General features: G+C 37.3%; 1 protein-coding gene across 2 annotated transcripts; it reads right to left on the bottom strand.

Annotated features, from left to right (window-relative positions):
- Window positions 1-2,477: 2,477 nt before the first annotated feature.
- Window positions 2,478-22,578, bottom strand: lrrcc1 (leucine rich repeat and coiled-coil centrosomal protein 1). 2 transcript variants are annotated; one of them, XM_008108430.3, is made up of 19 exons: window positions 22,350-22,578; window positions 21,382-21,587; window positions 19,897-19,962; window positions 18,453-18,620; window positions 17,817-17,986; window positions 17,324-17,482; window positions 15,904-16,097; window positions 15,063-15,258; window positions 14,283-14,431; window positions 13,265-13,469; window positions 12,614-12,753; window positions 12,263-12,464; window positions 10,543-10,728; window positions 9,031-9,205; window positions 8,253-8,416; window positions 7,628-7,836; window positions 7,256-7,393; window positions 4,319-4,454; window positions 2,478-2,806 (listed from the first exon to the last, which is right to left on the bottom strand). In XM_008108430.3, exons 1-19 carry the CDS (start codon window positions 22,505-22,507, stop codon window positions 2,684-2,686), a joined length of 3,144 nt encoding a protein of 1,047 aa, XP_008106637.1. In that variant the 5' UTR covers window positions 22,508-22,578; the 3' UTR covers window positions 2,478-2,683. The 2 variants fall into 2 exon arrangements, with proteins under 2 accessions (XP_008106637.1, XP_003219589.2); XM_003219541.4 differs by having other exon boundaries at window positions 17,324-17,524.
- Between the last annotated feature and the right edge of the window lie 509 nt (window positions 22,579-23,087).

Consider the following 23,087-nt stretch of genomic DNA (forward strand, 5'->3'; position numbering starts at 1 on the left):
GCAGCATAGCAACAAGTTCTCCACAAAATGGATGAGAAGGAAACCCCTGTAGAATTAATTAATTCAAACCAGAGAAGTCAGCCACTTGATGAACCAACCTGGACACAGCATATTATTTGAGAACACAGAAAATGCTGGACATGTCAAGAGTACACAGAGAAGCCACTGAAATCCACAAGCATGTGGACAATTTCTAACCAGAAAGGAGGAAGCCATGAAAATGGAACAAAATCTGGCTAGTAGTATTAGAAAAATAACTCTAGAGTTAGGACAGTAAATAAAGAACAAGACTCAGAAGACAAGGGAAATTCCAGACAGAAAACAATCAGGGCCTGCTAACACCTCCCAACAAATAATAATAATAATAATAATAATAATAATAATAATAATAATAATAATAACTTTATTTTTATACCCCGCCCCATCTCCCCGAAGGGACCCGGGGCGGCTTACATGGGGCCTAGCCCGATAAAACAATCAAATATCAATGATACAACAATAAAACAATTATACCAATAAAACCTCAATTATCAGTAAAACAATCGATAAAATCGACACGAAGCATACAATATTAAAACAGGAGACTAATTCATAAAACCCAAAGGATTCCCCCAGGCAGGAAGCAGCCAGGCTTTGAAGCTGCAAGGCTGTTCAATGCTAATCTATGGTCTATGTCAGCCCAATTTATCACCCTAGACTACATAAGCCAACCCACACAATTGTGTTGAACCTCAGTTGGCTTTTGTAAATTACTGTGGACGTTTATTTAGATTTTTTGTCACTATATAATTGTCTGATTTTGTCTGACGATATTGGTTTAATTTATCGATGTTATGTTCAGTTCACCGATAATTAGGTTTAATTTGAGGTTAGGTTTTTAATACTGTTTTTATATGTGGGGTCTTGTTGGGATTTTATGCCAATGTTTATCTGTTTTTGAAGGCATTGAATGTGTGCTGTTGTTTGTTGGAATCTGCCCTGAGTTCCTTCGAGGAGATAAGGCAGAATAGAAATAAAGTATTATTATTATTAATATCATCATCATCGTCATCATCAAGGTGGCCAATTGCAATATTCACAATTGCCTCAGACAGACAAGAGTTCTTTCTCCCACCCTGAACATTCCAGATACATAAATCCCACTTGGCTAGTTTCCAATAGACCTCACAACCTCTGAGGATGCCTGCCATAGATGTGGGCAAAACGTCAGGAGAAAATGTTTCCGGAACATGGCCATACATCCCAGAAAACTCACAGCAACCCAGAATTAATTATGTTTGACTCTGTTTGAAGTAACATGGCTCAATGCTATGAAATCCTGGGAGTTATACTTTCGCAAGGCCTTTATCTGCCTCACCAAACTGCAAATCCCACTTTAGGTACCTCCGTTTGATTGCCACGGGCTCAACGCTATGGCATCCTAGAATGTGGTGAGGCACCAGCAAGACTCTGACAGGAAAGACTCAAGGGCCTGCAAAACTACAAATCCCATGATTCCCATACAATTGCACGATGACAATGCTATGGTATCATGGGAAGTTGTAGTTTTATGAAGTTGGCAGTTCAAGTGGTGTCAATGCTGACATTATGGTGGTGGTGGTGGGGTGTTGTAGTTTTACAGTCTTTATTTGTCTTCTCTAGCAAAGAAGGCTGTTGTCTCACTGCGCTGCAAATCCCAAGGAGCCATGGCAGTAAAAGAGGTTCCGAACTGCATTCATTCTACAGTGTAGATCAGGCATGGACAAACTTCGGCCCTCCACGTGTTTTGGATTTCAACTCCCACCAGCGGTTAGGAATTTTGGGAGTTAAAATACATGGAGGACCAAAGTTTGCCCATGCTTGGTGTTGATGCATCCTTTATGTAGTGATGCCATTTAGTCTTCACAGAGGCAAAGGATTGCAACTCTATACAGCTGCAAGACTTTACAGGTTTGCATTGACAGTTGTGTGCTTTGAAGTCCATTTCAGAGCTATGGCGATCCTATCACCAAGTTTTCTTGGCAAGATTTGTTCAGAAAGGGGTTGCAGAAAAGCTTAAGGGTGGCTAAGTGCAGTAAATGGACAGGACAACACAATTAACGTATATTGTTTTGGTGCTTATATACTATGTGATTGTTTAAAATGTTTATTTATGCGTTGACAGTGGTTGATGTTATTGTATTTTAAAATGTTAGAAGCTACTCTGGATCCCCATTGTTGGAGAAAAGCAACATAAATAAAGAATTATTATTATTATTGCGATGGCCTTCCTCTGAGGCCAAGAGAGTGTGACTTCTGCAGTCACCAGTGAGTTTTCGTGACCTAGTTCTGTATGACAACCACTTTTAGCCTATTGAAATTTCAAGAAAGGGAATGTCGCCCATTTGAATGATACCTAAGGTCTTACATAACTTATATGCTTTTCAGTTCAATTATTCATAGTTCTGTAGTAGAACGTTCTGTGTTTAATTTCTTGTAAAAAATCATTAATAGACATATTAACAAAAGAACATTGTTTATTTTAAAAAATATTGTACATAAAGTGCAACTGTAACTCCTGATTTTATATATATATAGCATTTTTCCAGTGAAATTTCTTCCCAAAAAATTCTGTTCAATTCCAAGGCTGTAAGAACCAATTCATTGAGTATTTCCATGAATGTAGCATCCAACCCTTAAAAGACTGTCACTTTTTGTGTGTATTTCACAGTTCTTGCTGAATGTCTCTCAATGCAACTGTAAGTCGTTTAATTTTCTCTTCCATTGCTTTTTTATTGCTTGCAGTTTCCTGCAGCAATTGACGCATTTCTTCTTCCACCTGGTAAACCTAAGACAAAATTTTAAAATGTGCTAGTAATAAGTTATGCTTCTTTGAATTTGTCATCCCTTAATATGCACTTATAATACATTTGGTTACTGAAAGGTTCATTTGGATTCATCTTGCAGTCTTTTTTTCTATGCTATGAATGTGCATTTAAAAACATATTATGGAAAAGTAAGGAAAGCTTGAAAACTATTTGGGAAATTTGCTTCTGAAAGCAAAAATCCTCATTATATTTTCTGAAACAGCAATGCCAATTAGTACATAAACTCCATTACTGCATTAAAAAGGTATAGTTGCTAAAATGGAATAAACAATACTTCTAGTACCACAGTACAATCTCAAATATAAGTTTGAAAGAGAGAGAAACAGTAGATAAACTTATTCCAGGAATTTTTTTTTTATTCTCAAGCTTCTAGAAACCTTCCTATTGAGATATTATCAATAAAGCTGATTTCGGTCAGATTCCATTTGAGAATCAATTCTAAAAATTTGGTATCTGGTAGAAAATTGTAGAAGAAACCTTCAAGTACAGTAGAGTCTCACTTATCCAAGCTAAACGGGCCAGCAGAAGCTTGGATAAGCGAATATCTTGGATAATAAGGAGGGATTAAGGAAAAGCCTATTAAACATCAAATTAGGTTATGATTTTAAAAATTAAGCACCAAAATATCATGTTATAAAACAAATTTGACAGAAAAAGTAGTTCAATCCACAGTAATGTTATGTTGTAATTACTGTATTTACGAATTTAGCACCAAAATATCATGATATATTGAAAACATTGACTACAAAAATGGCTTGGATTATCCAGAAGCTTGGATAAGCGAGGCTTGGATAAGTGAGACTCTACTGTATGTGCTTCTTCTGAGCATATTAAATTACCAAAACATTGTTGGTCAGCTTTGAAGCCATCTGTTGTAGAAAATAAGCATGTCTTAGAAGTTTTAGAGGTAAAAAATGGCACCTTGAATCCAACCTAGAAAATACACACACACACACAAATTCATCCATTCATTCTAGATTGGATTCAAAGCAGTATGTTTTACCTTTAAAGCTTCTAAGATGGCAGCTTAAAAGCTCTCTCCCCCCACACTGTGTGTGTGTGTGTGTGTGTGTGTGTGTGTATATATATATGTGTGTGTGTGTGTGTGTGTGTGTGTGTGTGTGTATATATGTTTTACCTCTAAAGCAATGGTTCTCAACAGGTTGAGAACCACTTCTCTAAGGCTTTTAAGATAAGTGCTTAGAACAGTGGTTCTCAACCTGTGGGTCTCCAGGTGTTTTGGCCTACAACTCCCAGAAATCCCAGCCAGTTTACCAGCTGCTAGGATTTCTGGGAGTTGAAGGCCAAAATATCTGGAGACCCACAAGTTGAGAACCATTGGCTTAGAAGCTCTCTCTCTGAAAGAAAGAATACACACGCAAACACATTTATACACACACACAATGATATCACAAGGTGGACTTTCCTTTTCTGCACATGTAGATTATTCTTCTGAGGCTGTCCCACTTTACCTTTTCATTTGCTGTCACAATCTGTTTTTGCTTTTCATTTGCAAGCTGGAGCAATTCTGCTTGATGTGCTGCTAGTGTTGATTCAAGCTGCCGCCGGAAAGCATCATCCACAGAACGCAGTTTTTCTGTTAATGCCCTAAACACAAGATGCACCCTCCAATGTCTTTATGGTAACACTGAGTTATATTGCTAACATTTTGTATCTTAAGTTTTGAGGGTGGAAAACTTTCAATATGCTTCCAGTATTCTGAAACACACACTGTTCAGTAATACCTTTTATGGAATACTACCTGTGGCCCGCCACGTGTTGCTGTGGGAATTGGAATTGGAGTGAATAGCTTTGGTATTTTAAAGGGTGGCTGTTTTGTATATAGGGTATTGTTGGTAGGCGAGGTTGAATGGGACGGAGTAGGTTTATGGTTTGAAAGGATGGGTTTTTTTTATGTAGAGGAATTGTTGGTTGGTCTGGTTGAAAAATAGTGAAGAGTCTTGCTGGTTGGAAGCCTGGGAGCTTTGTAGCTTGTGGTTGGCCAGGTTGAATAGGAATTAATAGTGTTGGTGTAGGAAGTATGAATGGTGTAATTAGGTATGTTGATGAATATTTGAAGAGGTTGTTGGTTGAAAGCCTGGGGGAATCTTTTGTTGGGAGGTGTTAGGTGGTGTGGAATGCCCTTGTTTTCAGTATGTTGTTGTGTATTTACTGTCGTGATTTTAGAGGTGATTTTGTTTTTTTGGAGAAGAATTACAGTACAGTCTCACTTATCCAACATAAACGGGCCGGCAGAATGTTGGATAAGCGAATATGTTGGATAATAAGGAGGCATTAAGGAAAAGCCTATTAAACATCAAATTAGGTTATGATTTTCCAAATGAAGCACCAAAACATCATGTTATACAACAAATTTGACAGAAAAAGTAGTTCATTACACATTAATGCTATGTAGTAATTACTGTATTTACGAATTTAGCACCAAAATATCATGATATATTGAAAACATTGACTACAAAAATGCATTGGATAATCCAGAACATTGGATAAGTGAGACTCTACTGTATTATATATTGTATTTATAGTTGTATTTTTGGCATAATGATCTGGTCAGGTTGATTAGAATGTAATGGCCTTGGAGCTTTAAAGCGTGGGTGTTTGCTCCGTGGGGGATTTTTTTTTTGGGAGGTGTTAGCTGGTCGTGATAGTTTTTTGTCTTGAAATCTCGTTTTAGAGTGTTGTTATGATTTTTATGTGGTTATAATGTGTGTGTAGATAAAGAAGTACCCATATGCCTTGTTTGAACATAGAGTTCAGAGAAAAATGAGTGTTGCCCTTAGAAAATAGAGGTTTTGATGAGAATTTTTTGTTGGGAGGTGTTATAGGTGTTAAACTGCATTAACTCTGGAGTGTAGACGGAGCCCTAAAAGTTGGTGGGCTAACTTGGGTCCTGGAAAGGTGAAGGTAGGAGCCGCTTTGGGTAGGGTGTAGCCAGGGTTTCAGTAGGGAATGTGTTCAGAAACGCCGTGCCTTGCCAAATGCTCCTGGCCTCCAGGGGGAAGAACATTGCTCTGCCAGTGAACACGGGCCCAGAGACGGTCAAAGTGGAGGAGGGGCGAGGGCAGCCGGACATGTTGGTTCAGGGGACATAGGCATTGCTGGGTTGTGCTGCTGAAAGAGGGGACGGACGGCAGTGCCCGCCGGGGTATACAAACAGCTGTTGTGAAGGGGTGAGGGGAGCCGGCCATGCTGCTTTAAGGGACATAGGCCTTGAAGAGTGGTGCTGGGAAGATGGCGGGAAAAGGTGAGCGCGGAGGGAAGGGGTGGGTGCGTGCGTGGGATGGGTTTTGTAGGAAGATGGGAGGAGCGTCCGTGGTGGGGTTTGGGCTAAGATGGTGTCGGCGGTGTCAGCGGCCAAATGGGAGCGTGTAGGAGTGGGCTTTGAGGGTAGGGGTGGAGATAGTAGGTTTCCTTTATTTTGTTGGTGTAGAAGAAGTTTGAAAGAAAGGTTGAGAGCCGTTGGGTGAGTGAATTGAAGGCGGTGTATCGGGGAGGGTGGGCGGAATGGTGGCAAGTGTAGGAAATGGTGGGAAGTGTAGAGGGGAGGGGTGGAGGTTGTTCTGTCAGCGCAAGGAGTCCGTTTTTGCGCAGGCGCATATGGCTCGTTTTTGTTTTTTGGGGTTTTTTGGGCCCGTGGAGGTTCGTGACATGATCTTTTGTTGTCTTATCCTTGAGGTGTGGATGATGGGTTGTGTGGTCAAATTTTGGGGTTGGGGGGGCTTTAGTTTTGTTGTTTTGTCCATCACCGCGATTCCATCATTCTTTTATATATATAGACAGACAAGATTCCTTCAAATTCTCACCATCTTGAAATGAATAACTACATTTATATGATACACCAGAAATTCTGCTTTACTGAATCCCCATATTAACAAAGCTTGATGCGGATGCACACAGACTTCTGCTTTTATTCCCCATCCCACCATTGCCTAATAAAAAATTAGGCTGGGACATCTTAACATCCAAACCTTGGATTATGAATTACACAAACTAGGATTTGTAAAAGAACATTGCATCCTTATTTCTAAATATTATTCAATAAGCCCCTGGACTTTGGCGCTGTTATCCCAACCTATATTTTCCTTTTTCCTTAAAGGACAAATTAAACAGGTTGGCATAGTTGTTTAATAGGCAACACTAATCGCTACACTATTGTTTTAGCAGATCTCCATAGGTAATCCTATACATAGGTAATACAACATAACATTATAAAACAAAATACAACTTGATACATGAGGAAAACCTTAGTAAGCTCCAGACATGTCAATATTTAAACTTCATTGCTTGGATTTTTTTTCAATGAAGCCAATCAATCTGTCCAAACATGACACAATGAGTGCTTAGGAAATTCCTTGGTTACTATTATGTGTGCTGATATATTTATTTACCTCTGTGCTTGAAGACTTTTATCTCTTTCCTCAATCAGTTGCCTTTCCTTGGTATCAAAGTTTTCTTTCATTTGTTTAACCTGTGCTTCCAACTTGCTCAATAAGCCTCCTTTATCTTGCCACTTCTTATTCATTGCACTGAAACATAATGGGCATGTTCAGAATTGGTTTCATGAACTGCTCACAATGCACAAAGGAGGGAAATCACATCCGACTTTATTTGTTAGATTTAAATCTTACTGTTCCAAGAAGTGGCTTTCAAGTATTTCAAGGGGGAGGGAAAGAGTTTAATCATATTTAATCTTTCTGTTATGCCTGAATGTAATGCACAGTATATTAACACGTGTAGAAAATGTTACTAGTTTTACTCGCCTATAAGATTTCTTAATTGCTTCAAGCTCCATATCTTTTTCCTGCAAATGTTGTTTGAGTTCTTCTTTTCTCTCAGTTTGCCTTTCTAACTTTTCCATAAAGTCATCCAGTTGTGTCTCTTTCTCTTCCAGCTGTGCCTGAAGTCTCTTCTGAATTTCAGTACTTTCTTCACGATGCTTTCTAATTCGTTCATCTCGTTCCTGTAAGGACTTTAAAATATTTTGATTTAGCAAATTTTCACTGCTGTGAGACTAACACTTTGGGGGTTTTTTGGACAATTCAGCTACATTTAAATAATTGAGAAAGCTGAAAGGCAAAATCAATAGCATGCCAGGAATCAAATTAATCACTCAGTGTTATTTAACATTAGTTATTGCAGGACTGGGTGTAAAATTTGTTTCCACTTTTTAAAATTACTTTTTGTATAATAGCAACACAAAGGAGAACAGGAGTAGATAAAATGGGGCCATTTAGATGTTGGATAGAGAACAGGATTTATAAGCTAACATCCAATCTCTGAAGTACTTCCTATCACAATAACGGTCCCATATCTGTGTTCTGTTTATCATTAAAATAATGTTAATTCAGTCTCTGTTGCTTAGTAGAATTTTGAGACACTCCTTACTTCCTTCAACTTTCTAATTGTTTCCGTTTGGTCCTCCACTATTTTAGATTTTATCTTTAATGCATCATTGATACGTTCATTTTGCTTTTTCAGACCCTCGTTCTCAGCAGATAGGATTTCGATTTTGGATTCCAGTTTCCCCCGATCTTGAGCAAGAGAAACTCCTGTTAAAAAAAAAAGAGACAAATATACACAAACACACAAAAATGCGTGGCTATTTCAGTACTGTAGACAGTCAAGTTAATCTGCCAGTTTGAGAAAGTGCAAAAGGAAGCAAAGACATCTCCCCCTTCTTTACCATCTTCTGAACACTCCTAGAAATACTACAGGAAATCATCTCAGAACACCGACTTTTTGAAAAGCAGTGTACAGATTATTATAGCAATCATTTGAAAACTGTTTTCAGAAAATTGTTTTCAGCATAACAACAGAGACAGCATGCCTAGGCTTTTGCAAAGAGAGATACCTTTTAAGAGAAAAAAGGTTTCTGGGTACTAATTTGTAGAAACTCATGGTGTAGAGGGATAGATACCTAGATGCTGTCAGAAATCAAAAAGTAGTTGCATGTGTGACATCCCCACCGCCCAACAGGAACATGCTGGATTGGGATCAGTGCCTCTTAGATGCTACAGCTACTTATGCTTTGCTGTCAATATGCTCTAGTAGAGTGTCATGACAAACTAGATGTTTTGCAGGGAATTATCACAGAATCACCAGTTACAGCTCCATTCTTTATTTATATCCTACAAAGACAAAACAGATTATTCTGAATGATTACCCTGCTGTGCTAGCTCCTCTCCCCATATTTTCCTTTCTGCTTTTAATCCATCAATAATAGATTCTTGGGCTGTTATCTGTGAAATAAGTTTTGATTTTTCCTGTTTAAGTAGCTCAAGCTGAATTGTCTTCTGTTTATCTTCCTCCGCCATATTTTCAAGTGCTCGAATCCGACTCTTAAAAAAAAGCAGAAAAATAATCACATTAGGCTGTTTATTGATCTGATCTGCTCACAGGTTCCCTAGCCATTATTGTCAAAGTCCAAAGATGGTGCAAGTTGTAGTTCAGCAATTTCTGGATGGCCATAAGAGTAACTTTTTTATTTTAGCATGAGCTATCGTGGTTATAATTCCACTCCTTCAGGTGCAGAGTGATATTAAAGCCTCAGGTTGTTGTAGCCTGTCAAGCATCAAATGAGCTTTCTGAATGCTCAGAGTATGAGGAAGGCGTTGATGAGTTGCAACCTCTGACTTTAAAGGAGTCTGTGGATGACAGCAAGGGCCTGGAGGGAGATGTTTTGGAATCTCCAGGCTGTTCCCAGGCAATGGGAGAAAGTGATAACAGTTCCCATGAGAATAGGCCATAGTGGCCTTTGGAGGAGAATGTGGGAGATGCTTTTTCCGGATCCAGTTACCTTAAAACAATGCTGAAGAAAGGGAAAACAGCTCCCCATTTCTGGCCCTAAGTTCCTGTTTCATGTATTTCAAGATTCTTGGTTTGATTCCTGTTTATGGGCTGCATGTTCTTGGAGGTTTTGTCTTTCTTGTGTTCCTGTTCATGTCTAAGGACGTAACTTTTGGACAATAGCCTGCTTAAGGAGGCTTAACACCTTTTGCTTGGTGTTAAGTCAAGTCTCTGTGGATTGCTTTGTGATTGATGACTTGGGTCAAAAGCTGATGGTCTCTTGAACTCGGGAATTACTTTTTGTACTTTTTGCTGCTTCCTTTTTGACTTACTTTTTTCTTTTATAACCATTAATAAACTTTTACTTATTGAATTATGTGAACATTGTGTAGTGCTGGGTGAAAAGGTGTATTGGGGCTAACTAGTCCAAACTAGGTTTTAAAATTTGACAAATCAACATCAACTAACCATGGTAAAGATCTGAAAAATCCGTAGCAGCACCTCACCCAGTCCTTTGAAATTTTATGGCAAAGGACATCCCAGATCAGACTTTAATATCATTCTATATCCAAAGAAGTGGATTTATATCCATCAAGGCTCATACTAAAATAAAAAACAGTCTTAAAGGTAATGTCATTTTCCATTTCCCCTTTGCTCTCCTTTCCTCTTTTTTATGTTACACAACTAACATAGCCGCCCTGAGTCCCCTGTTGGGTGAGAAGGGCAGGATATAAATATTGTAATAAATAAATAAATAAATGGCTACCTCTTTGAAAACATAACTGAAGAGCAGTGACATGAAGTGCATCTATACTGTTATGATGCAAGGCTCCTTCTATTTAAATATAAAATACAGCACAGAAGAGGATACAATATTAAAACTACTTACTTTCATATTGTAAGTTGTTTCTTGCTTCAATTTAATCAGTTCTGTAATCTTAGCTTTTTGTTCTTTCACCATGGATGTCAACTCTTGGACTAGTGCAGCTGATTGCTTTTCTTTTTGCTGAGACTGAACAAGAGCGTGCTTATGTTCAGTCAGCTCAGTGGCAATGTTATCAAAGGCTTCTTTTACCTATTGCAGCATGAACAAAAAGTTGAGGGAAAAGAGTACCACTATAACAGTTGTTTTGTCCAGAATAAAAACTACAATCTAACATTCTGATGGATGGCAAGATATTAACTAGAAAATGCACTTTTGAGTTCTCAGCTTGCACATCAGTGGCATGAGTGCTTGGCATTCATTTCAACAGTTTGAAAAAAAAACAGACTTCTCTCTTAAAATTGGATATATAACCTTCTTAAGAAGGCTGATTTACCTTGTAAAGAAAAAAACCCTGTAAATGCTAAATACCATGATTCATAATACGCTGAAGAGCTAGTGGTGAACTATATAGCCACTGTATTTTGATAAGTTATTTAAAAGAAAGCCTATCTAATGAATTGGGAGGCGTCTTTAGCTAAACACCCGGAAACAGTCTACTTTCAGTCGCTAAACCAATTATTCACAGTGGCTGCTTTATCTGCAGGTACAGAAAGACTATTGTCCCCATTTGGAAGTGCCAATTTAAAATTTTGAAATGGAAAGTTGAAAAAGTAGGCAAATCAATTCTTGTGTTTGAAGAATGGGAGGATGTAGTCTGGAGGAGAGCATTAATTCATTGAGTATGTTACGGTCATTCACACTACCCTTAATCTCACTTGAAAGGATTGTTGTGAGAAGATGCTGGGAAGAGAGCCATTTATGCTGCCTTGAGCTAACTGGATAAAAGGCAGGATATAACTGTAAAGTATAAGTAAATAAAAAATAGCATTTGATATCAGTCCCGACAATACAAGCAGAGTAATGAGGAACCTACACATCTAAGTGAGAGAAAAGTAGCATTTAGCATTCTGACACTATTTCCAGATCATTTTGACTACTTCCATCACAAACTAATAATAATAATAACAATAATAACATTAATAACAATAATATAATAATATTTTTTATCTAAATTAACCCATGATTCTAAATCTCAGCCACCCCTTGATGTGTGGCAGAGCGCTGTGAGATCTTAAGTCTTAATCAAAAACTCCCCCAATTCCATGCGTCAGCCTGCCCATTTCCCCCCACTTTCTCTAACTTCAGTGAGTTAAGGGACCCAGGAAGAACAGAAGGGACTTGGGAGTGGGGAGTTTGAGGGCAAAATGTCTTTCTCTATAAGATCTCTACCTCCAGAGGCCTAGGAAGAAAGATTAAAAAGAACTGTACAATGGCACTCTGAGATTTTAAAATCAAAACATTTTAATGGTATTTTAACCCAATAGTTTCACTGATTTAATGATGTTAGCAGTCTTCAGCACTATTGTTTCTGTGGACAGGATGAAAATATACTAAACTAATAATAAGCCACTTAGTATGTCCTATTTAATAAGTATTTACATCAAACATGAATGTTTTTATTTAAATCAGATTTTAAATCAATTTTGCCTTAATTCATATTTCATCATTTATTGCCCTGAAAAACATAACTCTCAAATTATTATAAAAAGGACTAAATTTTCTAGATGGCCTACAAGGAGAGGAGTTCAGAATGTTATACTCTCCCTACATTTCCAGTTCTCACCTCTGTAAATCTTTTGGCTTCTATAGTTAATGCTATACGAAACTCATCTTCTAAATCTTTGTAATTCTGATTTAACTGGTGCACTTTCTCCTGCAGTTCTTTGATATGGTGTTCATGCCTCTGCTGTTCTCTAGCAACTTCTTTTGACAGAGCTTCTTGGAATTCTGAGCCGTTTAATGTAACCCGAGTTTCGAGTTCTTTTCTGGAATGAAAAAAAGAACACAAATACTAAATTAACTGAGTTCTTCCTACTCAGGCAAACCACATTTGAGTGAATGAATTGGATAGTGCTTCATCACCTATAAATAACGGTGTCTGTTTTCGCTCATGGGATTGTCAGAAAGCACACACCTGTGTTCTTGCTCTCTCAACATGTGAAGTTCATGGGCTTGTTGTGTCTTCTCCTTTTGTTGCCGAAGAGATATTCGAAGTAACTGCACTTCCCTTTCAGCTGCTGTAGCTTTAAGATCCGCAGCTTGAATTTGTTTCATCTGCATTATATTGCAAATCAGGATTTTTTTAAAAAATCACAGCAGTCATGGTTTAGTACTATCAAGAACATTTTTTGGCAGATTTGCCCATTTTCCCCATACTGTTATTTGTGATTCTACTACTATTTTTACATTTATGCCCTGTTCATGACCTTTCCATCTTGTTGGCCATTGTGGGAAAAGAATGCTGGATTGACTTTGGTGTCTTTTATCAGATCCAGTACAGCCTTTTTGTTCTTATGAGTATCTAGTTCTTTGGTCCAGGAACAAAACATAGACTTGCAGGTTTCTAAAATACCAATATGACTTATCCATAAATATGACTCACAAAATCAGTAACAATTAAAGTGACTGGCTGCCAAGAAAAATTAAGCCTTTTATTCCTATCAAATATCATTTTTGTCACATTTGCATGTTGGGTTGCAGCTGCTAAAATTCTCTTATATACAAGATATACCATCAGAGCACCAAATAAACCATATTTTCCTCCTGCAATGAAAAAAGATGGTACCTCTGAAGTCTGCTGTTGTACCCTTTGTGTTTCCATTTTGGACAGTTTTTGTTCTAAAGTTTGCAACATTTTCTGCTGATCCTCCTCCTTCTGCTTTGACCAATTCAATTCTTTACTAAGTCTTCCTATTTCTTCTTTCAATTGCTGAGAATCAATCTGAAGTTTTGTCTTTGCATTTCTTTCTCTTAAAATCAGCTCTCTTAGCCTGGAGGAGGAAATGAACAATAAACATAGAATGTCTATCTTTGTTAAAAATTAAGTGATGAAGCTATTTAAACACATTAAGGGTATTTTTTAAATAAAAAAACTGAAATACCAGAATAATTCCTTAAAGCTTTTGGTTCTCAGTGAATTAAGAAAGCCTACCTAACCATGGTTTCTACTTTCAATAACAATAAAGTCATCTGCTTTCTTTTGCAACTCTTCAGGTATTTCAATTTTTAAAATTTGCTCTCATCTCAAAGTGCATCAACACCTATCAGAGACCAAAGGGAAACTTCAAGTCCTTCAAGTCCTTTCTTACTAATGGTGACCCTATCACAGGACTTTCATAGCAAAATTTGTTCAGAAAATTTTGCCGTTGCCTCCCTTTGAAGCTGAGAAAGTGTGAATTACCCAAGGGCCCTCTGTGGTTTTCCATCATTGAGTGGGGTTCAAATCCTGTCCAAACCCCCAATCTATTGTTCAAACCACTATACCACACTGGCTCTCACTTAAAATTACTTGAATGAATATTTTATGTAATATTTCTAACATTAAGCCTAACAAAAGCATTGGGATAAATTTTCTTCTCGACTTCCTACCTTAGTGACCATTTGTTCTCAATCTGAAAGTTAACACTGAAAGTCAAAAATATTCCAGATTGTTTATTCAGAAACTGCCTTCTGGATTATTTGCAGGCCAACCTACATGTACTGACTGGAATCATTTTACTGCTTTTAAGTTCTTTCTGTGTTAACTAAAATCGTGAAAGTAGATGGAAAAAGTTGTTCAGTCTTTTTTTAGTAAAGTGCTTTACCTATCTGTAGTATATACTGCCATACTTTGAATATCTTTTTCTTCTTTGGCTTGATTCTGCAGCAGTTTGAGATTTTCTCTTGTTTTCTTTTCAGCTTCTTCAGCCTTCCATCTCTTCTCTCTTTCCTGATCTAATTCTTGAATTAGTGCCTGAACCAGAAAGAAAAAGTCACATTTTGGAAAAGAAATTGGAGGTGAAATGAGTTAATTGGCATAGCATATCTTATATGCCCATTGCTCCGACAATGTAACCTGCTACACTAGAGTAAGGGTTTTGAAACTATGATGCCAGACCAGCATGGTATAGGGATTGTTTTTTTTTTTAATGATCAACAATAAAGCCCAAAAATATTGCGGAAAGGGGGTAGGGGGACGATTTTGCTTCTTCAATAGCCTTTGTAAACAAAAGAAAAACACTAGGCACATCTATTAGAGGTGCCAAGATTCAGGTTTTAACCAGTTTCATTTGTACAAAGAATAAAAACATGGTGAAATGTTCTTTGCAAAACAGATGTATATTCCAAAATTTCTGTCTAAACTTTATAAAATAAGGTTATCAGCTCTGAAGTCTATACAGGATCAGTTCTAGCCATGTTATACTCTAAGCAAAGTGTTTGACTGAATATTCTTCAGTATGAAAAAAAAATCTTCACGAGATCAGTGGAAGTCTAGACTAGAATCGTTCTCTCCAACATAGTATGGCTTTTGTACTGAGAAAATTATTAAACATATATAGAAAGGCTATGATTATCTTGGCATCAAAACACTGAAATATGGTTACCCTGTAAGTGGACTCTTCCGGTGTGTTAGAATCCATGATTTTTAGTTTTTTGACTTTACTTTTCTGCCCAGTCAGTTTCTTGGGTGATTTCCCAACTATTTCCAGGCTTGGGACTTCTGAAGTTGGACTTGACGTTTCATATTCTTTGACATGAGATTCTGGATTTTTTGATTTTCTGCCGGTTTGCTCTTCTTCCCTAAAATGACACAGAAATTACATATTTACAGATAGAAACAGTAACACACCAACCTCTTGAATTAGGACTTGTAAGCATTACCAAATAATTACATTTAAAATACTTTCAAGTACATAAAAAATTAATTGTAGGATGACATTGTTTGCAGTCAAAGTTGCAGACATACTTTTTACAGACAATCTTATGGTTAATTGTATTGTTTAAATTGCAGTTATCACAAAGCTATTGTTGAGCTTTCATTTCCTTCAATATTTTTCCTTCATTACTTATTTTTTTCTTTTTAAAAAAATAACAAACCTAGTCTCCAGATGGATTAGAAATTATAATCAGCCATCTGGAACCATCTGGCTTTTCACTCCAACCCTGATCCATTAACATGGAAGCCAAGACATACCGGTATTCAACTTAGAGAATTTATTTCCAAGAGAAGCTTATTTAGGGTTGCCTGCAAAATGAAATTATGTGATGATATATAAGATCTAATAGGTGCCACCTGCATGTATATTAAAGGCAACTTAGAATATGCTTATTAAACATGCCTACTCAAAATTAAGCCCTACTGAATATAGCAGAGCTTTCCCATCAAATAAATAGATAAAGGAATGAAAGTAAACATGGAAGAAGTCATAGCTGAACTGAAATTACCTGTCTGATATTTTGCCTTTTTGAGAATGGTACTTGGTAGGTAAAGTTGCTTTTCGGTAAGTAGGCAGCTTGCTTCTTTTAGCAACCTTTCTGTTCCCTTTTTTACTTTCCCCATCACTCTCTGAAGTAAGATCTGTCTCTCTTTTTGCTTTGAGAACATTCAGGGCAATGCCAGGTTTAGAAGAATTAGTCACCTGAAAATAAAAAAGCTATATTCAAAACTCACTTCTGATCTTAAGACCAATCAATTTTAGATAAATCTCTTTTCATAAAGGTTGGTTATACAGCAAACATAACAGCACCACATATGAGAATACAGTAGAGTCTCACTAATCCAAGCCTCGCTTGTCCAAGCCTCTGGATAATCCAAGCCATTTTTGTAGTCAATGTTTTCAATGTATCGTGATATTTTGGTGCTAAATTCGTAAATACAGTAATTACAACATAACATTACTGCGTATTGAACTACTTTTTCTGTCAAATTTGTTGTATAACATGAAGTTTTGGTGCTTAATTTGTAAAATCATAACCTAATTTGATGTTTAATAGTCTTTTCCTTGATCAGTCCTTATAATCCAAGATATTCGCTTATCCAAGCTTCTGCCGGCCCGTTTAGCTTGGATTAGTGAGACTCTACTGTATATGAATATCAGAAGAAAATGTCCATTATTTTTTAAACTAGCCAAATAAGGTGCACATTTTATTTCAAGTCACAATGTGTATAAAACTGAACTGAGAGCTTCAGCGCTTTTGATTAAGATACAGGCTAATGCTACTCTGCCACTAAGAACCTGCCTTGTTGTTCACTCCATTAAGGGACTGCAGGAGCTAAAGTGGCTTTGTTAAGAGTAATCTTTCCTAAAATGGAAGCACACATTTGTGCCCATTCAGACCACAGCACATTCAAAGATATAGAAATTGTGAGACGGGTGGGTAAATGAGGTGGAAAAAAGAGTCAATTCTTTCAGTTAAGTAGGTGGCTGTTCAATCACGTCCTCTAAATTACAGGTGAACATCACATAATGGAAACCTTTCTGTTTAGATGTTGGATATGATCTTGTAGCTGCATTGAGTAAATAAAAGTGTAATGAGAAAACTATGGCAAATAAAGTATACTCAATTAGTAGCAGAGAGATGGAAAAGACAAGATCCAGCTCCACTTTCTCCAATTGTTTCATACTAGGGCAAATTAAGACAAGAGCTTGTTGTTTCAAAGAATCCATCTAGAGACTGTGAGAGATAAGCAACAGAAAAGTATGTGCCTCGGTTTTCACACCTACTTATGTAACTGTAAAAGGACAGTATTACTAGATTTCCATATGAAAATTTCAATGTTCTCTTGATTTTGTTCTATGAGATATAAGTGCAACGACATAGAAACATTTGCAAAGCTGGGTTGAAAGACATAATAAGTTGTTACCTTTTCCAGGAGGTGTGATATCTGATCCTCAAGTTTTTTTATTCTCATGTCATTGTCACATTTGGTTTGTTCTGGTTCAGAAGAAGATATGACCTCAGTGGATGAGCTAGTGATAGGCCAGGTTGGTATATCTGCACGTTGGCGAAACTGAGCCAACACCTGATCAATGCGAGGTGTTAGCACTGGTAAATTAACACAACTCTATTCAACAAGAAAGAAGCAAACTGTAAATTATATAGCGGAAAACACATACAGGCAGTCCTTGACTTATAAACATCTGATTTACAAATGACTCATAGTTCAGATTGACAGTAAGACAACAGGAAGAAAGAGAAATGTGCCCCTCAGTATGGCTGGAGTTACACTTAAAATGTACCTGTTCTGACTTACAAACAAATTCAGCTTAAGAACAAACCAACAGAATTTATCTTGTTTGTAACTTGGGAACTGCCTGTATGTTTTCAGTGGGTAAAAAAAAATACAATCACAGTACCTCTTCATCATCTATAGGAGAACTCGATGACGTCAAGCAGTCTAAAAGACCTTCTAAACACTTCAAATCTGATGAGCTTGCTTCCACCAAGTTTACTGGTTCACCAAATATATTTTTTCCATCGAGGACAGTTAGTTGTGGTAAAGCCTGAAGGAGGATCTCTCTATAACCTTAAAACAATATTGAATGTATTATTTCCTCTATTACTTCCCAAGGAAGGATTTGGGTTTGGACTTTTTGGAAGGGATCGCTCAAAAGTTTTGCTAATATCATTTATTGTAAAATAAAGGAACATTTCATTTTGTCACCTGAAACAAAAACATAAAATCATTGACAGACCAAGTTATGGGTTTGTAACCAATGATTCCCTTCTGCTTGTGGGATGGCTGTTTGTGACCAAGCTGATGCTGAATGAGAACAGCAGTTCCCAAATCCAAAGCAGTCCTTTCATGTGGGTAATGACTTTTTCTAGACCTTATTAATATCCATTTGATTTCACATGCTACAGCATAGCCATAGAGTTGGAAAGGACTCTGAAGGAATCTAATCCCATCTTGTTACCATGAATGAATTATTTACAAGACAAGGCAAGATCTGCTGGGTAACCCGTAATTGCATCCTGAGCATCATTCTTACCTATTTTGGAACACACTGGATTGCTTTTTCCATTCTTCTCTAAAGATAGGTTGGTCAGGTATTGTAATCCACTCAGGCACTGAAGCAAATGGTTAATGTTGTCTATACAATTACCATGAAGCTCAATGTGACTGATTTTACAACTGGGCCCACGAAGAGATAGAAGTCCTGTTATAAACAGAAACAATATTTGAATGGACATTTTTCAAGAGATGCCAGTATATTTTTAAAGCAATTGTATTAAATAACAAAGAATAAGTGGAATCATGTTGCTTAGTTTCAGCTAGATTAGACTCCTTCAACTAAATGTTGAATGGTGAGACAACAGAAAGGTAAATCCAATTGATGAAATAGTTCTACTTTAGTCTGGATTCGATTTAATATATCATTTTCCTTCCGTTTCTAAAATAGCCAAATTTTATCAGCAAATTGGGAAAGGGTATTCCATGAAGTCCTTCAAGCAACATTAATCAGCTGCCAGCGTTGGACACAATTACTAGAATTCAGTCCTATTCTATGCTACTGGACACACTTTTTCCAGCATTGTATACCAGTGTCAAAGGAAAACATGGTCACATGGTTTTTATTGTTTTAATTTGATTTGGATACCGGCTTTTTATTGTGTTTTATGTTTGGTTTTACTACATTTGTCTTATATGTGGCATCTAATTCTGCCATCGTGTAAGACCGTTCTGGGTCCCCCGGGGGAGAAGAGCGGAAATTAAATAAATAAATAAATAAATAAATAAAGGCCAACATGATCTGCTGGCTCTAAGCACCCTGTTTTTCAAATAACTTGCATCTTCACAACTGCTGTAATGGTGCGCCCTCAAAAGGCCCCATATCTGCTCATCTCATTTCTTTGGCATGTAGCTGCTTACTAGTAGGGCAGGCCTATAGGTCCTGCTCCTTATGAGCTGTTCAAGCAACTGCCAAAAAGTGAAGTGCATAAAAAAAACATTGGAACACAGCTCTAGAGTCTCATTTGTCTACTTGCCAAGTTTCAAGTGTCTTGGTTTCATGCTCTTGAAGGAATAGCTCTCTAAGATACACACTGCCTTTTATTATTATTGAAAAAATATTAAGAAGTGTCTATCCAGTAGCAACACTTGAAGTCTTATTCAAATCCTAATTGTAACAAAGCTGTGGAAACTTATTTATATGGAATATATGCATAAGATCATTTTTCCATGAACTGATCTACAGTAGAATCTGGGGTAAATTATTTTACACAGACATTCTACTAAAACATATCATCATTCTATTTCAAAATACAATATGATATAGTTCAATCATTCACTTGCAGCAGGCTACAATCAAAATTTAATCTCAGCACTAAAAGTAATTCATTTGTTTGAGGTTTCAGCAGAAGATCCCAATGCTACACAAATTATCTAACAATAGCTGAACAGCTACGGAAATGATCTGGCTGAGTATTTCTTACCTGTAATGTCATGTATCTGGTTGTATGACAAATTCAGTTTAGTTAAGTTAAATAGCTTTTCCAATCCTAGAAAGAGATTAGAAAAATAAAGATTCAGTAACTATATAAAACAAGAGATGAAGAATGCGTCACCCTGCAACAAAAGATTACAACATGGAAGCCCTCTGCTTAATAGTTGACAGCCTGACTGAAAACCTGAGGTTATGTCAGATTCTATGGAAGACGACAATCTTATACGAACCCATATCTAAACCTGGACTTTTAAAGGCTACAACAAACACTGTGTACCTTGCCTAAAAACCATCTGGTAGCTAGTGGAGTGATTTTAATATTGGTGTAATATGATCATACTAATGAGCAGAGATGTCAATTACCATACCAAATATGGTATTGGTTGTATGTATTGTTCAAAATACTGTTATTTGAAAAACCTGCAGTGCATACATTAAGTCAGCTTTTTCCACTAATGTGCAGAATTAAATGCAAAATCAGGTAGAAAAGAGGTATTTTCAACAGTTCCTGAATCAAGCAGTAGAAAGATCATGAGATATTGATTTGACTCCATACTTCCCATGAGCAGAGTAGTTCAGAGAATCCTCCCACTGGAGAACGGAGGAGGAGATACCTTTTTATTTATTCATTCTGCTAAAGCACCTTCAAAAGCTGTTTTAGGGGACAAAGAGGTTTTTGAAGCCCTAAGCATCACTCTGGGCTTCCTTTCTCTGGCTAGAAAAGGATTAACTGTCTCTCTTGGAAGTCTTTAGAAATAATACATGTGACTTTTCTTAACAAAAAAACAAAAACAAGAAAAACATGGTTTTCAAAACCACACATCCTTTGGACATTTTCCAGTTTTCTTTGTATATTTTGGAAGGTCACCTTTGGCAAACCATTATGAATCCTAGAACAGGGCTTCTTAAACTTTTTCCTACTCACAACCCCTTTTTGCCTGATAAATTTTTATGTGACCCCTGGTATATAGGTACATAAAATAAGTAGAAAAATCAAACCTTTACTTATTATAAATCAGCATTTGCAAGGCTTGCTAACAGGCTAGATTTCCTTTTTATGATGTTCAGCTGAAGCATCTTCTGCAAAGTCCACTGTAAACACTATACAACAAATGTGTGCAAATGTTGAAAACAGCAACTGGGCAACCTTCAGAAAACTTTTACTGTGGCCAAATGTTTTGGGACACCAGCACTGAGCTAAAGGGATCCACAGTTTAAGAAGCAGTGCCCTAGAAGATCCCAAGGGCAGAACATTGGTGCCCAGACTTACCAAAGTTAGTGATTCCTATTCTATAAAATTGTGGAAAATCAGTAGAAACTACCTCTCAATTTCTCCTGTGGGGACCCTTCCCTGGATCTCAACCACTATAAATATGAAAAGCTGTTCTGTGTGTAGAAGAGGAAGTGCACCATCAACCTCAAAACTGTAATATTAAACACAAGCAACAGAACAACGATCCATGCAACGACTAACCTTCCACTTTTGTAATCAAGTTACAAGCCAGGTTTAAGGTACGCAGGCTTGCAAGGGAGCTTAGCCCTTTGATGCAGGAAATGTGGTTGGATGAAAGATCCAGGTGCTGCAAGTTCACTAAGTGGTCAAGCCTTTCAATCCTGGAGATCTGGTTACAGTGCAGGTTGAGCGTGTGGAGATTTGGACGTAAAGCTAATTCTGCTAAACTACAAATGAAAAGCAAGCAACATTAGGACATTTTCCATTTGAAGCATCATAGTCATCAGAAGCATCTATATGCCATAGCACTTGTCAGATATTTAAAGCATGCAGTCCCCACATCAAGCAGGATTTAAAACAAAAAAACTAGTATTCACATGGCTGTGTTTGTTTCCTTAATACTAAGCCTGTAGAGATAGAAATTATTTTAATTTAATCTCTTAAAGATTTAAGAGAAAAAATGGCATATAAATACAATAATAATAATAATAATGGAAGAAAGAAGGGAGAAATGCAAAGCCTCTCCCCATCCCAGAATTGGAAATAATGATAATAATAATTACAGAATTATAAATGTCAAAGCTGTATATATTGTGGAAAGGTAAAAATAAAATAAAGAAATAAAATGATAACATAAAATAAACTGTAAAAGCTGTACATAATGAGAAAGTGCGCACAAATTAAAAAAATCCATAATCATAAAATGTCAAAGGTGTATACATTGGGGAAGGTTGCAAAAATAAGAATAATAAATAAAAGATACGGAATTATAAACTGTCAAAACGGCATACATTATGGAAGGATGTATTATTATTATTATTATTAATAATAATAAACAACTGTCAAAGCTGAGGAAAGCTGCAAATAATAAATAAAATAAATCCAGAATTATAAACTATCAAAGCAGTTTTTGAGATGCCCTGTATGTTGCAAATGCTCCTTGAACCTTTCAAAAAAGCAACCCTTGCAAGGCATGATCAGCCAGCCACCTTTTGATGCCCCTGTCCATAAGGCTGAGCTCCTCTCCCCTAGGATCCGCCATGCGCGCCCACTTCCGGCTCCCAACCGCAGCCGCCGGCCTTGCCGCCTTCCACTTCAAACCCCTTCCGCTCTCGGCTTCCACCAAGGCAACGGCGGCGCGGTGCATGACGGGAGGAGGAGGAGGAGGATCCAACTCTTATCAGAACGCGCCCTCAACGATTCAGAAACCTTAGAGATACCGCTTCTTCCTACACCAGCGGTACCTATTGGACTTCAACTCCCAGAAGCCTCGCCCAGCTCAGCCAACGACCAGGAAGTCTGGGAGATGTAGTCCAAAAGAGCTGGGACGTCAAAACTTTCCTATGGCGCGACTGTATCCAGAGGAATTCTGGGGCTTGTAGTTTAGTGAGGATAAAGTGCTCTCTGGCTGAGAATTATAAATGGTCCTCCCTTAAACTACAAATCCCAGCATTCATTGCTGTGGCATCGCTAACTAACCTTCTCCCTTGAAGACCATAGAGTTAGGAAATTAGAACAATGAAGTTTTGTAGAACAATGCAATTTCTTAAAGACGTCTATTTGATTTGAGATGCCCACCTTTCGTTGGTAGGAATGGCAAAAAAGTAAGAGACGGAGGGAGCAGAAAATGCCTCCCTTTGAAGGAGAGTCCCCTTGGGGATAGCTTAGGGAAGGTATTCAAATATATTAAAACTATATGTATGTTTACTATTTGTTCATGAGGGCAA

Source organism: Anolis carolinensis, chromosome 4, assembly GCF_035594765.1.
Source record: "Anolis carolinensis isolate JA03-04 chromosome 4, rAnoCar3.1.pri, whole genome shotgun sequence".
Lineage (NCBI taxonomy): Eukaryota > Metazoa > Chordata > Lepidosauria > Squamata > Dactyloidae > Anolis > Anolis carolinensis.